At 38.8% G+C, this 17,075-nt stretch overlaps 1 protein-coding gene across 1 annotated transcript in view; it reads left to right on the top strand.

The window, feature by feature from the left end:
* The first annotated feature begins 2,767 nt into the window (after positions 1–2,767).
* Positions 2,768–17,075, top strand: part of GET4 (guided entry of tail-anchored proteins factor 4) — an 18,426-nt gene continuing 4,118 nt past the window's right edge. The window contains exons 1-8 of the mRNA XM_072417822.1: positions 2,768–2,967; positions 9,267–9,345; positions 9,541–9,622; positions 10,726–10,875; positions 12,097–12,235; positions 13,376–13,516; positions 13,682–13,757; positions 14,320–14,392. Coding sequence (XP_072273923.1) covers positions 2,816–2,967; positions 9,267–9,345; positions 9,541–9,622; positions 10,726–10,875; positions 12,097–12,235; positions 13,376–13,516; positions 13,682–13,757; positions 14,320–14,392 — 892 coding nt within the window. The 5' untranslated portion in view covers positions 2,768–2,815. The remainder of the gene's footprint in view (positions 2,968–9,266; positions 9,346–9,540; positions 9,623–10,725; positions 10,876–12,096; positions 12,236–13,375; positions 13,517–13,681; positions 13,758–14,319; positions 14,393–17,075) is intronic.

The following is a 17,075-nucleotide window of genomic DNA, read 5'->3' as shown; positions in this document are numbered from 1 at the left end:
ATTGCAGGGGGTTCACCTTTTTTTTTTACCCCACCTGGCTGAAATACATGTGTAGAGGTTGGCAACAGATGGACATGAGTTAGATGTTTGCGGTTGCTTGCTGCAGTTTTACAGCACAAGTACTCATTGCTCAAAATTCTAGGATCTGGAAAAGTCAAGACCAGCAAGCCAAGGAGCCTAAATCTAGCAGTGAGGGAACTGGTGGTATCATTAATATTCTATTATCTATATGAACCTACAGGTCACTGGAAGCCCACAAATCCCTGCATGCAATACCAATTCTAAAGCTGTACACACTTTAGATAGATAATTGCCGCCTCAGGCAAATCGGTTATGCTGGTCTTGGGGAAAAATCTGACATCTGTCCCTTGATGCTGTTTATTGATGCACCCTGGCTGATTGATGAGCAACCAATGGAGGACAACACAGCTGGGTTTTGCTTGCTTTTACTTCCCCCTTCTCCTCCACAGAAAACAGAATGGTGCTGGGTGTACAGTGCTCATCTGTCACTGGAAACAATCATTTACATCTACAGTAATCTGACATCAGGGCGAATTGAGGAGTTGGTGTATTGAGCTGTCTCCTTATAGATTTAGCAATCCTCAAAGGGGGGTCAGACACCAGGAGCAGGGTGCTGATTACAATGGGTTAAACTGATGATTGGTTAGGGTTACAAGACCCCAGGGTATTGCTTGGCATAGTAGATCCTATTATGTGGGTGCATTATGGGAGAAATGCTAAAAATGAGAATAATGTATTGATAGGTTGTGTAGATGATTACATTTAGATACAGAAACAAAGAATGTAATAAACTTTTATAGATTTGTATTGAGACAGAAATGGGGATCCCTATAGTGACGCATTGTTCATTCAGGTTGTGTGTGGCTATGAGACAAATGCTTTTGGGTGTAGGCTGAAGAATGGCGATGGGTGAGGTACTACATGACACATGCAAAGCCTTTCTAATAGATTGTAAAATGTTACAGCTTTATATAGATCATCAGAAAAAGGAAGCAGAGCCTTCTAATATTCACCACTCCCTAACCACAGGGATGATCATTGTCAAAATATTTACTTATCAGCTATATCATTATGAAGCTGACTCTGGAATATTGTTTTTGTGTTGGTAAATAGGGATAAGCGAGAATGCCTCAGGCATTCTCACGAAAATTTCCTCGAACTTTCGATGGGTCCGTGAAATTTCAGCGAACCCATTTCGCGAAACCATCGAAAGATTGAGGAAATTATAACAGGAGGATTTACAGGATTCCTTGGGAATCCTCCTGTTTGCGATCCTCGGGCACTAGAGGTTAATTAACCTCTCGTGCCCAGGGATCCTCTCAATGATTGCGGCTGTGGCATTCATTAAGAACAGTGTGTGATCCCCGGCACCAGAGGTTAATTACCCTCTAGTACCCCGGGGATCGCACACTCATCTCAATGAATGCAGCCACAGCTGCAATCATTGAGAAGATGGCACAGGAGAACCTCCTGACATTGTAATATAAGTATCTATTACAAATGATACGTTTGTTACAGATACAAATGTATCATTTGCATGATGCAGCCCTGGAAATCTCCTGTTCGGCGAGAGCTCGACCTCTTGGCCAATCAGAAGGCCGTTCTCGCTTACATTTTCGATAATCGAGAAAGGCCTGATTCGCCGCAAGATCGAAAATAATATTCTCGCTCATCCCTATTGGTAAAGAAATATAATTAGGAAAAGCACGCAATGCCTGGGCATACCACTTACTTCTCAACATACATAAAAGATTTCAGGGACACGTGGGGCTCGATTTATAAAGTAGAGAATCTGACATTTCCTCAAACATTCCCTGGTGGACAATCAATTATTGCCATTGAAACACATAGACCTGGAAGATTCTCTCCAAGGAATGTTTAAAAGGAATGTCTGATTCACTGCTTCATAAATAGAGCCCTGGAGTTCCAAGGAGCTGTATTGCAAGATGCTGGAAGCATATGTATACACACCTCTGGTATAGCCAGAAAGATGACAGCTCTAGCTATTACCTGTGTAGTGCAGCTTCCTATATCACCTCTCTGCCCAGCGCAATGAGTTGGCATGATCACCTTTGTCCAGAGTGTTGCGTAATATGTTGGCGCTATACAAATACATTTTAATAATAAAGCGTTTATTTTTTTTTTATGATACAGTTGTATATTTAATAAGATGTGCACTTATTTTTGACTCCACCTAAAATCATAACTCCATCTTTATTTCCTTAATTATTATTAATATTATTGAACAGGATGTACATAGCGCCACCATATTACGCAGCGCTGTACATTAAATAAGGGTTGCAAATGACAGATACAGGCAGTGACACAGGAGAAGGATAAGACCCCGAAGAGCTTGAGCCTGTTCTAGTGACAATCATTTAGGATATTCTGGGATTAGGATATTCACTTTGGAAATATCTTCTTACTTCCTGTTGTCTCTGGGACAGGAAGTGAAATTTCCCATGTGGGACATTGACAGTTTACACCCTTTTCTGCTTTAGAGCTAAGCTAAGAAATGATAATAGGAGTTAGCTTTACATATACTTTGACAGTTCCCTGCTGTATGCAAAACGAAATATTCATGCTGGGCTTTACACACCCTGAAGACATAAAACTCCATGTCTGTGTTCATTAGAATTGACATGCAATAACTTCACAGCAGCCAATCCGCTTCCAGAACTCCAGGTCACGTGGGACATGTCAGCGCGCTGCTCATGTGACCGCACTCGGCTTCCGTACGTACAGGAGAGGAAGAAACGTGAAGTGTTCTGCGCAGCCCGGGTGACGTCTCCCCATGATGGCTGCTGCAATGGCGGAGCAAGAGGGCTCCAAAGGCAGCGCTCGGAACCGGGGAGGAGTGCAGCGTGTGGAGGGAAAGCTGCGGGCTAGCGTTGAGAAAGGGGACTACTATGAAGCCCACCAAATGTACCGTACACTCTTCTTCAGGTATGAAGCGGACATCTCGCCGGACTTATAATGTTCCAGAGCTTTCTAGGGCCTTTTCCTCTAGCGTTTGCTGATTGGCCGCCGGCGTTCTGGTTGCTAGGGAAAGGCGGGGTTTTCGCAGCGTTGTTGTTTTACTGGGTATGCCTCCTGTCAATCTATTGACAGTACCCTGTTAACCCCTCAGCTCCTAGCCCCTTGTATGTCTTCATTCTCGCTGATTGGCCTGTGTCATTTAGTTGCTATGGGGCTGATCCTCCATGGCTGGGCCTGGGAAGATTACTGGGCTTTTAGTTGCTTTGGAGGCTTCTAATGACCAGCTGTTCCTAATGGCTGCCTGTGAGCAAGGTGTGCTTGGTGACAGCTGCTAAACCAGCCATGTCACCCTATACGTGTCAATACATGGCAGGAATCACAAGCTGGAATCCAGTATATTCACATACTAAAGGATGTACCTTTCATTAGGGATCCATGGAGGAGATCACCCTGTTTGTAGCCATGTAACTGTTCCAGAACCAACCGTATTGGGACAATATAATATAATATATATATATGTCTGGATCAGATATTCTTTATGATGGTCTGTGGGTTCCTGTGGTGGTTGCTAGGGGTTACTGAAATTGTGACTGGTTGACCTCCAATGTGATGATGCTGCAGATTTCTGAGGCCATAACCCATGGTGGAGGGGGGTGTATGAAGCCTAGGGGACAATGAAGGAGATATTCTGTCCGCCATTGTGGAGGGAAGTGGGGGTTATCCTTACAATCTCCACCAATCCTTTTTCTCCTTCAGAAATTAGTTTTGGTAGGGGTTCCATGAGATCTGAAATTTATGTAAAGGGTTCCTAAACCTCCCGGTAACCCCGGGTGTTGCTCGGGGTAAAAAAAATAAAACAGCTGATAACAGTAATTCCAAACCACACTCGGGGTAGCTATATAAAAAAAAAAACAAAAAAAAAAAAACAAAAAAAAAAAGACTTACCAGGTTCCACCGGTGTCCTCCAGTGTCCTGCCAGTCGAATCTCATTCTCTTCCTCTGATCTGTTCCCTGGCCACTGTGCTGACGTTCCCCAGGAGTTCCCGGTGACATTGGTGCGTGTGGGAGCGTGGCAGGAATTTCAAATTATTTTGTATTGAATCCAATACAAAGTAATCATTATATATATATATATATATATATATATATATATATATATAGTACTGTACTGTACTGTTATATTACAGATTTCAGTATTTTTTATTTATTTATGCACCCTTGTTTTAACAGATTTTTGTTTTGTTTTTTATTTATAGTTTATTATTAAATGTATTACATTTATTAAATATTGGACATGTTTCGGTGAGTTATGCCTTAATAAAGGGCCTATTTATAGGCCTACAATGTAAAATAAATTTTCATGAAAGACAATGTAGTGCTTTTACACATATAAATCAGGACAGAAATGAACCGCCCAGGAGGTTAATGGTGTAAAGATCTTACTGTGTCCATCATGTCAGCCTCTGTATACATGAGCGCTTAGTTGAGTTCTGATTGGTGGCGAGTAATCAAAATAAAATTCTTACTTGCAGTGTTTTCCCTTTCAGTAAATGATTTGTGATATGTCATGTGGTTGTTGACGACTGCCACAGAGGAAATGACATTAAAGAAAAAAGAATTGTCAGGATTACAGGTCATCAACCCTTTAAACATAAAGAAACCCTTTTAGGTCTCTGGGAACCCCTGTTAATAATTACCCATATCCCCAGCTCATGGTAGATTATTGTGGTGGCTGGTGGCATGAATGCTCCTTGAACACTGGGAGGAATTTCCCTATTGTTATCACTGGTGTCAGCGGTGACCTACCAGAGGCAGACTTTGGGTATTTCTCTAACAACCCCTAGCAATTACTGAACCCTGGTAGAGAAAGGCTGGTCTGTTTTTTTTTTTTTTTTTGTTTGTTTCTTTGCTAAAAAGGTTAAATTGAGTTTCATAAAAAGTCTTTGGCCCGCATTCTGTGTAGTATGCAGATCTACCAGTTAGGAGATAATTTAAATGTTTTGTAATTATTATTGTTACAGAACATGTTCAGTTCTTTATAGAAGGACAGCCCGAACTCCTCAGCAATTTAGTCTAATCTGGCCTATACACCACCAACCTTGGGGACACTATTCTTATAATGCCTGTGCATTAAGCCCTCAAAGGCTTTTGTGGGGTTGCATCTTTACATTTCTTGTATAGGGGTGCAGCAAGTTTTGGAGAAAGTTTAGGGTCGGGGAGGGCTTGATCTCATTGAAAGGGCTTGAAAGGCAATTATGAACTTTGGTAGAAGCTGTCTTGCTTGGATTAGGTTTAGTGGGATAAGTGAGTTTACACTTGGCTGACAGTATGGTGAGTTCCCATTAACTTGCCTTATAGGATATAATATAGCTGCTGGGTCTGGTAGTGACAGTCAGGGTCATCGAGAGGCCAATAAACATGTTGATGGTCACCGTTGGTCCTTCATTCTTTAAAAAAGTAGAAGTTCTGCCAGTATACTGAGGTACGAACAAGGAATAACTCTGGTTACAGGACTGAGGATCTGATATTTCCCGGCATTGTACCCCCTTAGAATATACGGAGCATTAACCCATAAATATACGGGGAAAGGGGCATATATCAGATTTTTATATGTGGCCAGATATTTATGATCCGTTGGACAGGTTGCCATTTTTTCACCAGTTGTTTCCCCACGATGACATTGGCTATTGTATTCTATGTGTCTAGAATGTCTGTCAGTGCTTGTAAATCAGTGTTACTATACATTCATTGAATGGTATCTAGCAAAATGAAGCTGTAAAAAGTAGCCTAATTGTAGAAGGTTTATGAAAAGCAATAAGTGACTATTGTCCATTGAAAAGAAAGGAATTGTGTTGAAGTCTGAGCAGATGATACAACCACCCTTCATGGTTTGGTTCATCTTTCCGCAAGATTCTTTGGTTGATTTACTGAAGTACTGATAAAACACAAAGAAGAGGTTTCCCAGATCTGTTCTTACTTCATACAGAATACCCAGTCCATGTTGTGTGACCTTTCACTGCATTATGTCCATTTCACTTGGCTGTCAAACTTAAACTTGTTATTTTGGATGAAAATATTGGTATTTTGTAATGTATATAATTTAGATATAAGCAGGTTTTATCATCACTTATCACCTGGAAAGTCGTCCTGTCTAATAATATATACAAAACCCATTGTTTACCTCTTAGTAGAATATTCTGCTGCTTGTCATGCTGAGATGGGGGTTACTCTGCTTTCTCAGCTGTAGTAGAGGAATTCCTTTAGTCTAGAAACTGAGATCAAATCTGATCCTATGTTTTGATTTTGATTCCCTGTATTATTGCTTCCTTGGATTAGACATTACATGTAAGATTTCACCTATGGTAGCCCAGTGGAGAATGATTGGGGGTGATAATAAACAATTCATTGCTGCTTAAGTGTGCAACTACTGGCTCTTATTGAAACCATGAGAGTGTCCTAATGTTAAGATGTAATATATAGTATATTCAGAGCTAAACCCAGGAATTTTTTTAAAGCTGGGTGGGAAGTAATTGTAGGTGGGTGGCAGCCCCTGAATTGGGACCCAGCTCTTCACTAACAAAAACAGCCGGGTGGTTGCTAAAAAGTGCCAGGTGGTGCGCCCAGCTAAAAGAGGCTGTGGAGAACATTGCTATTGTAGAATATATAGTGCAGTGGTCCCCAACCTTTTGGAGCTTATGGACCACTAAATGCACAGACGGCCCATGGGGGAGGAGCCTTGTGTCACTAGTGGACTGGGGATTGGGGACCCCTGATATAGTACACTGCCTAAAGACAAAATAAGGTAATATAGGACCCTCTACTCCCCATGTAGAAGTTGTTGTTTTTTTTTGGAGTATTTTCTAATATTATAGGTTGAAGGGAGATCTATCACTGGCACTCATCCAGCCCTGGACACTAACCACATAGAAGTGGTATTTGTTCCAAGGCAAAGCATATTTCTAAAGTATCTCTTGTAGTGATGTGTGTACCCTGACATCATCACTGCCTATGTCACCTGATTATATTGGACAGAACCCAGAGGTGTCCCATGCTAGATTTGTTTTGGACCAGCAGATCCAGCACTTGAAAGTTTCTCAGTGTGGTTGCTTCAGCTTTCAAAGAAAACTGTTAATGCAATATTTTTTTTCTGTAGATTAAAGTGAACTTTGTCCCATGCAGGGTAAAGAAACACGTTTATTTAAAGCAAATACTACCATTTCTGACCGTGTTCTATAAATTTCAGCTTTCCTGGTGTTCTGATCTTTTGCATTTAATTATTGACCCACAATGAGTATTCAGCTAATGGTCCCACAGTTACCTGAATTCTTGTTTCAGGTGTGACTAAAACTACTGAAACCAAAGGATCAGTTTTACAGCCAGACATTTAGCATTCTTCAGTATGAGTTCAGCAATGGCTGCTTTTATAATCTCCTAGTGTGAGGTCCCCTTTATCTTTACACACACACTCACCTCCCCCTCACTTATCATCCATAATGGTAAGAGAGTTATTGTCCAAGTCACAAAATTCCTTAACAGAGGATCTATAAATCATGTAGGCTGTTCTTTTTATCTATTTTATATAAGAGGTTTTATTTCATTCAGGAGGTTATGTCAATAATATTATCAGTATGAGCTAATGTTTACAAACTTTTATTTAGGAATATTTATTCATTACATTTACAGTTCTATTGCATGTCTCTCACAAAGGCTTTCTCTGAATAAAAATTAAACACCTCAATCTTTGTAGCCTCAAATACCATAAAGCACTCACTATTCTCCTTTATCCAATGAGTATAACTAAGACGAGGAAGATCAGCATCAGATTTTTCGTTAGGAGGAAATAAAGTGTTTTACCATTAAACGTTAGTTAAAAACACATTGTAAACAAAAAACAAAAAAAAACACCTTGCCTGGGACCCCCCAGTCTCTATCACAATATCAGCGCAGGGTCTTTAAGACGCTGAAGAATGCTCATCTCTTGTTTGCTGGAAAGCATTTTTGTTTAAACGTTACCCCACTTAAAAAGTACTGGAGCCACTTTTTGGGTGTTGTTTTCAACTAGCATTTCAGTTGTAGGGTTGTGAGACTATTAGATATGAATAGGTATTTTTTTATGCTCCAGGCCTGCTGTAGAGAGGGTTGGTACTCTTACACAAAATCTCCATAAACAAATAATGTAAGTCTGTAGTATGTGCAGCAAATAACAGTTTTCTGCCATAAAGTAGGACACCACAGACTGATAGTTTCTGTAGGCACTGTAACCATCAACAGGCAATATTCTTACTTGTTCGGATCTCCTTGCAGTGCAGTCCTGAAGATGGTAAAATATGAGGGCTGGAAATGTTGACTGTAAACCATGTAACTAAAGTTACCCAGGAATACCTGTCATAGAACTGTGTACATATACCTTTGCTTCCATCCATGCGTCTTCTTTCATTGGTCCCATGTAATCACTTGTGGGAGTTACATTTCAGGGAGTGACAATCTCTTAAATCTTCCTCAGCCATATAATGGAGTGTAATAAGCAGTGATTCCATTGCAAGAAAAGAGGATTATTTGGTTATATTTGGTTTCTTCCTGTGTATAAAGTAAATGGTAATCTGCCTCACTCTGTGAACAGATAAGTATCAGTAGAGGGCCCACCTGGTTCTCTCTCCTTTGTTAGGTCCATATAAATAGAAGGAAATCCCATTGCTCCCTACAGTATTGGAGTATTCCATTTATTTTTTAAAATTTTACATGGTGCATCATTGCACATAGGTAATTATAACCACTCCCTCTTATAAATGGTAATTCTCTTCAATCAAAACATTTTTTTTTACAGTGTAAGCTCATATTTTTTGCTATCTGTGTCACTATTAAAGGAGATTTATGGCATCTCTATTTATTGTACAGCACTGCATAATAGGTTGATTCTTTATAAAAAACAGTTTAATTATAATTATTTTCCGTAGACAAGAGACAGAGCAGTTGAAAGCTTAAATGATTTCTTCTGCCACTGTCCCTATTGTAGAGAATTTCTGTAATTTCTTGTACCTCTGACAATTTGTCACAGATAGGAAGAAAAAAAAATCTTACTAGTATCAATACACACAGCAATAAGCTGTTGGAAAGCTTTGGCAGAAGTTTGGCTTTTAGGTTTACACAAATGTGGATAAAATCTGATCTTGGTTACAGTGTAATTTGATTTGCCTTAGCTGGCATCAGTAAGCTATCTTCTTACAAATGTAACTTCTCAGCTTAAGTTACTCTTGTTTGTTTTCTAGGTATATGTCACAGAACAAACATACGGAAGCCAGAGAATTAATGTATTCTGGAGCTCTGCTGTTTTTCAGCCATGGTCAGGTAAGAACATATCTACACTTTATCAATGTCACATTGGCTGCGTCTATTAAAATTTAACTCCTTATTTGGAAGCACGCAGGGCTCTACCTGCTGTTTAACTACATGCAATCAGCATTTCTCCATGTAATATGCGTTTGTTTACTTTTCACCAACATTTAAATACCTTCATTTTAAATACTTTAATTTGCCTTGCAGCAAAACAGTGCTGCTGATCTGTCCATGCTTGTTCTGGAGTCGCTAGAAAAATCTGAAGCTAAAGTGACAGAAGACTTATTAGGTAAGTATGAATTGATATAAAACTTCTGCTTCCTTAAAAATCTCTGGCACACAGATAGATCTTTTAATTACATATAAGGACATTGTTTTAAGGATTTGTATATCTGTAAATCTATCCTGCAATTAAAAAAGCCTTTCTAAACAACACAGGCAGGCATCTGGCCCTGACTTTTCTCCATGGTAGTAAAACAACTCGGCGAGGTCATCTCCCTGCCCCTAACCTGTGACTGAGCAGTGAAGGAGTAGCTGAATGATGAGGTTCTCTCCTTTGTTCTGCTTTATTCTCCTGTCAGCCTAGTTCTTGTCAACATTGTTGATTTCTCTCCTTAAATTCCTAATGTAATGCCGCTGTATTTGGGCAATTATATAGCAGATATTGCTAAATCCAGGTACTCGCTTTAGTTATAGTTAAAAGTAAATGTAATATATGGTTGTGCTTTATAGTCTGGAGTTCAACATGTTGAAGCTGCAGTGGTAGAAATCTGGAAAGTCTAGCTCTTGGCTTTTCAGTTAGGTGTGGTGTTGTCTTTCCTAATTTGAACCCAGCTTGCTACCTTTTGCTTTGACTTTACCTTCCATTGGTATTGGTCTCATCATGACAACAAAGCTGCCTGCATTTTCAGAAAACAAACAGTAGAGGCTTCTGTATTATTTAATTCTAGGTTACCTGTATATTAACCTGGTTATTCTGTTCATAGGAAATAAAACCATATTCCCCATGGAGGATAACATAATCTGAAGCTGACCAGTAAAGGACAAAGCCCCCATCTCACTGTCAGTGAAAGCTGATAAAACCCTAAATACTGTGCTGTCATATGGCTTCCATTCTTTGCCTCTGTCATAGGGGAGAGTGGGCCAGTTTGATCATGGTCTCCAGATATATTTCTCATAAAAGATGTTTGATATCTAATCTAAAGCTTCATGCAGCCTTGTTAATCCATTTAAGGAAGATTTAAATTTTAGTATGGGGATGTGAAAACATCAATCTTAATGAAAAGTGTTGCATGTTTTATAAAGGAATATACTAGCTCATGTTTGTTCAGATGTCTTTTTGTTCCAATAAAGATGTGGATGATGTTCTAACATCTTCTAAACTTTCTTTAGAAAACTTAGCCAAATTGTTTAGTTTGATGGATCAAAACTCCCCAGAGCGAGTGGCGTTTGTATCCCGTGCTCTCAAGTGGTCATCCGGAGGGTCAGGAAAACTAGGTCACCCAAAGTTGCATCAGTTACTAGCTATTACGTTATGGAAAGGTAAGATATACAACTACATGAAATGGCACAATGCTTGTCTCTTGTAATCACATTTTGATTGATCCTAAGAAGTGCATGTGTTTCATGGACCATTCATGATCATAATCCCAATTTTATTATATGTGGGCTTCTGTATACACTGCATTATGTTGTTTCTTTCTATAGAATGTAATGTGCCATGCTGATTGTGACATGTTTAATTATATATAGTATTCCTAATATACAACAGTCTTCCCCCCAGCCCCTTTTGGCCCAGCATCCACTGGAACTTTATATCCCCCATGAAAATTTCACACAGAGTTAGTCATATTTGTATTATTGCATGGACATATGTGGGATAGGCACTAAGCTGTCACACGTTAGGTCATAGGAATTGGCAATTTGCCATATTTATCACTAAACTAGGGTTGCATATTTTACAGGTACCAGCCCATGTGCTCAAGTTTTCAAAGGTTCTATCACACATCCGAGAATAACCATGGACATGGACAATTTTTTCTGCCAGATGCAGGCTCTATTGTTGATGTGCTTTACCCAGTTCTTAGGTGCAGTGTGTCAGGGTAGAGCTTCCATCCTGGTAGAAATGTGAATGAAATTAAACCCTTAATTAAAAAAAAAATTGATATTTGTAATGTGTCATTGGTGTGCTTTTCTTTCTGCGTAACTCTTGCCTGGGAAATATTTTTATTGACCTGCAGAAACCAATCAAAAGGGCAGCGCAGTGGCTCAGAGGTAAGTTCTCTGGCCTTTGCAGCGCTAGGTCACAGGTTTGAATCTTCCTGTATTTGTGTGGGTTTCCTCCCACATCCCAAAAACATGAAGTTAGGTTAATTGGCTTCCCCCCAAAATTGACCTTGGACTGTATTTAAGATATATGACTGTGGTAGGGACATTAGATTCTGAGCCCCATTTGAGGGACAGTTAGTGACATTACCATGGACTTTATGGCGTTATAAAAATACTGTGTAATAATTTTTAAACGAGGGGGAGATGCAAATAGTGGTTAATGTAGTACAGCAGATATTTTTTATACTGTTTTTTTTTTTTTTAATTATTATTGGACTTCAGAAGTGGCCTTGCATCAAGTTTGCTGAATTGCATGCAAACTGCTAATTTTACCCTTTAAATAAATGAACCTGTAAGAAATGTGTTTTTGTCTATACGGTCTTTAGGAATATACATTACGTAACCTCTTACGTTTTTGTTTTTTTTCTTCCCCAGAGCAAAACTATTATGAGTCCCGGTACCACTTTCTGCACTCCTCAGATGGAGAAGGCTGCGCCAATATGTTAGTAGAATACTCGTCCACTCGTGGCTACCGCAGTGAGGTGGACATGTTTGTGGCACAAGCTGTCCTGCAGTAAGTACGGCAAATATTTACCCAGCATTCCCAAATATGCAGTTAAAATGACACTAGGAAACGTGTAACATAAATGTACATGAATGGTGTGACTTTTATTCTAAACTTGTGGTGCAAACTCCATAGCTCCTTTTTTCTGAGGCCGCCAACACATTAATGTGGGTACCTAGGCGCTCACTGTCTTGTGTTACATGCACAGGTCTTTAACTCGATGACAGCTGAAGGAATGCAGAGCCCTCCTGTGCTGGTTAAATTGTGAATGGTGTGTATGTATTACCTAGGTTTTTCACATGCACATGGTGATGTGAGCTCCAAGGTTGATGGTTGATATTAGATTATACTGTTAGACTTCAAGCCAGGATAAAACCTCTCCCCAAAGTCCAAAACTAAAAAGTTAAGAACTAATTTACAGAGTACAACAGATGTAGTAATCGAACTAATATATATATATATATATATATAATGAACATTAAGACATCATACATATTTATGTTTACTAACTCCCTAAAATAACAATGAGCACTAAAAAGCACTTAATAATCTCCAGAAGAAGAAAATCTCAATCATTTATATTCAAGGACCAGCTGTGAAATTTCCAAGTTCCCTAAATAGAATTTTGTTTGGTTAATTGATAAGAAAAGCGCATGTATTGTGTTCTCAAAATCCTAATCAGTTCTGTTCTGGGTCCTGGACCTTGGAAATTTTGTAGAGCTTTGAGTCTACACTTGCCTCTGCTGCGTGCAAACAGATGGTAGACAGAAACCTTAAAGTACAAGTGCACCGTTGTGATGGCAATACCAGTTAAGTAATGACAAGTTTATCAGACCAATGGTGGAAAAATTGGCGAAAGCCAAGTTATCAGTTATGTATGTATATGTATATGTGTATATTTGTATGTATATGTATATTTTATTTTTTTTATAACAAAAGTAGCTGATCCATGATTTAAATAAGTTTCATTTATCTTATATATAGACCTGACTATTTTACATTGATTCTGTGTTACATTGGGTTGCAGAATGCTAGAGCTGAGATGACACCCTGCAAATGTAGTATTGCAATGACTTTTACTTACTTCTAAACTTGACTTTCAGAATTTTAAGGGTGGTAGTGATTATTGTATTTGTTTTTTTCCCCCAGATTCCTCTGTTTAAAAAACAAAACCAGTGCATCTGTGGTCTTCACAACATATACGGAGAAACATCCTTCAATAGAGAGGGGTCCTCCTTTTGTACAGCCCCTCTTAAACTTTATTTGGTTTCTACTACTGGCTGTGGAGGGGTAGGTTTTCTTGTTTACTAATTTGATTGTGTGTAAAAAAAGGTCCAATAAAATACTGACTTATATGCAGTTCTTGTATATTATGTTGATTGTTACTTAGATTATTTCCATCTTCATAGATCATCTGCCTTATGTCTTACTAATATCACTTATTTGTCTTTACAGTGGAAAATTAACAGTTTTTACAGTATTGTGTGAACAGTATCAACCATCTTTAAAAAGAGATCCTATGTATAATGAGGTAGGTTGATGGATGATGTGATAGTATTGTGTTTGTAGAAATTGTTCTAAACTGTTCAGGTGTTATCAGTGAAGGATGCTGTTATTGATACAACATACAAAGATATTTTAGACAATTGTGTGTTTCTAACCTTGCTGCAGTTTGGGGAAGGCTTTTTTGTGTTCCAGCATGACTATCCTCTTGTTCACAAATCCTGCACAGATCCCCCATCTACTGACCACCTGAGGATGAATTAGATTGCATGCCAGGTTGTATTGCCCTACATCATTACCTGACCTTGCACATGCTTTTTATGGCTTAATGAGCACATATTCCCTTATTCACACATGTAAACTGTTCTAAAAAGCCTTTCCCAACATATTTCCTGTCTTTAGGGATCTAATTCTATTTTAATATGCATGGTTTTGGAATGGGATGTGTAATAACATCAAATTGTGTGTAATGATCAATTTTGGGGTATAATATATCACACTGTAATAGCACGGGTCCATGGTGGGATTTTGATTAGTAAATACAGACATTGTACATTACCAAAATATCAATCTGTTTTTCTTTTTTACAGTATCTGGACAGGATAGGACAGCTTTTCTTTGGTGTACCACCTAAACAGTCCTCTTCGTATGGCGGATTATTGGGTAGGTAGAAAAAAAATACTCTAAATGTAAAGAACTCTTGAACTGTCATTAAGTACTGACCTGCCAGGTCCGTATTAAACTGGGTTGTGAACCCCGCTAGGAAGTTGGGTGCCCATTGAGCACATGTGTATAGGCACTTTCCAAACCCCACTCTAGTCAAGTTACCTGCAGAGTACTTTTTGGGTCCAGAGCCTTTGCATTGTTAGTGCTCTAGCCCTGTCTGTGAAGACTAAAATTAGAAATACTTTCTGATCCTTTATAACGACAATTATTCTATGTGTGTACATAGCCTAAAGGATCACCCCATTTCTCCATTGTGCACCAATTAATCATTTTGATTAGTTCAGCTTTAAAACATTATTCCTGCAGTATTCCTGTTCGCGGTAGTGTAACTGAAAGCAAACATTTAACTATGAATGGCAAGGCGTCGTGAAAAAAAATCTTATTTTCAAATTTGCGGTCAGGCACAAATCTGGAAATCCTCCCCAAAATTCAAAGGCTATATCAATCCTTAGGAGCTCAGTAAAGTCTTAATTAAGAAGTGTAAAGTGTTTCGTACTACTAGGACTCTCCCTGAGCTTGGAGGTCATCCCTCCAAACTCGATGGAAAAACAAGGAGGAAACTGGTCAAAGAGACTACCAAAACACCTTTGGCAACTTTGAAGCAGTTACAGAAATGTATGGCATAGTGTGCTTATGACAAAACAATCTTTCACTTGGATGTCATAAGTTGCATTAAATAAAATATGGCTAAAAAATTTGTGCCTTCATTTCAGGGTAGAAAAGGGAGCAAAATGTGACTATTTTGTTGATATTGAATTATCAATTAATCCCAACAATTTAAAATTCATCTCTTTACTTTGAAAATCTTGTTTACTTTTTGCTCATGTGGATTCTGCTTCTTGCAAGGTGCCCTTTGAAATTGCCGCTGTTACCCTCTTTTAATGCAGCTCTCTTGGCTAGTAGTGGTTTTACTGATTGCAGCAGATGTTCTGCAATTCTAATATTGTGGGATTCCTAAATTGAGTACATAGTTACCATTCACTTCCTCCTAAAAATGCCTGCTGCCTTTTTTTGTTATGCCATTTGTTGTTTCACAGCAAGTCAGAGCATTAAATCCCAGGATAGTGCATTGTATGTTCAGTAGTAGCACAAGGAGTGCAGAATGTCTGATTATTCATTTTTCTTATATCTGGGATGCTAATCACATTTCCAATTTTTTTTTTTTAAGTTTAAATGTAATTTGATTGTAAGTACAGTAGGGGATGGTGTACATGGGTTTTGTTGTAAGCAGAGGCCATTATCTCTGAAAAATAGAAAATCAATTGGAACAGTAAAGGTTGATAGTATTATCTTCGGTTGCATTCAACATGAAACAATCTAAACAATAAACCAGTTTAACTTGAAGTTTTGTGTTGTCTTTCCTTGTGGTGGGGTAGGTTTAATACCAGTTATGGTCAGGACTTGAAAATAGGTTTAAATGGAAACAAGGCAAGTAAGAGAGGTGTAGGATAAGGAAGAATGTCATGCACTGCCACTGCACATGACTGGTACAGAAGGTCCTTAATCATAAGATACTTCCCAATGTATTCCTAAAGCTACGTACACATGTCTAATGATACTCGCCCGATATTCGGCTCGGGGGCGATATCGGACGAGAATCTGGCGTGTATACAACGCTCGTAGTCCTTCGTCCGAACGACCGTCCTGGCGGATCCACGGACGATGGACTATGAACGATCCTAATGCAAGGGAAGGGGGGGAGTGGGGTGCCGCTCTGTCTTTCTCCCCCTCCTCTTTATAGAGCAGAATGGTGCTGTATGTACAGCACTCTTTCATGCATCGTGCAGTCCTTTGTTGTTGGAAAGGATCGTTAAAGTTCCTTTCCAACGACAATAATTGCATGTGTGTATGCAGCTTTAGTCTGGCTTTGTGTTCCTCAAAACCTCATTGAAAAAGGATTTGTTGCCTGGCAGTCATGGGAACTAGCAATGTAGTTTTTTTAATTAGTTTTAATTAATTTGAAAACTCACACGATTTGATCACCTAAAAGTGTTTAGTTCAGAGGGTAAGGAGCAGACGTTCTACTACAAAGTGTATGGGATAGTTACACTGACCCAATAAAACTAGGAGGTAAATGCACAATGATCCAATATATTGGAGGGTGACCTCTGAATCTCCATATCTTTAGCACTGGCGACTTGTAGGAGTTTGAATTTCCATACCAGAATTATATAGAATATTTGTGGGTAATGGATATAGAAGATATAGAGGCAGTTTTCTAAAGGTCAAATGTAATATTTTATATTATCTGAGACTTTAGGAATAAATGTGAGTTGTCTAGAAATATGAACAATATTTAGTTAACTGGGCCCAGTTGCATAGGCCCATCCTTCTATGTCAATCCAGGTGTTGTTAGTTGTAAAGTGGATTAGAATGGAATGTGTTTAAACTGGGCAGTGCAATACCCTTTATTTAGGTCAGAGACTTGTAGTTTGCCATACAAATCTAGTAGTTCTTGCAAGGTGGGGAGGTAAGTACAGCGTGAGAAATAAGTATTGAACATAACATTTTCTTTTTAAAGAAAATTTGTAATGGGTATGTTGACATGAAAATTACACCAAATGTCGATAACCCTAATACTGGGGCACGCGTTTTTTGTTGAGTTAGATCTTACACTTTT

This window comes from Pyxicephalus adspersus, chromosome 7 (assembly GCF_032062135.1).
Source record: "Pyxicephalus adspersus chromosome 7, UCB_Pads_2.0, whole genome shotgun sequence".
Taxonomy (NCBI): domain Eukaryota; kingdom Metazoa; phylum Chordata; class Amphibia; order Anura; family Pyxicephalidae; genus Pyxicephalus; species Pyxicephalus adspersus.
This window is presented reverse-complemented; position numbering and strand designations above follow the sequence as displayed.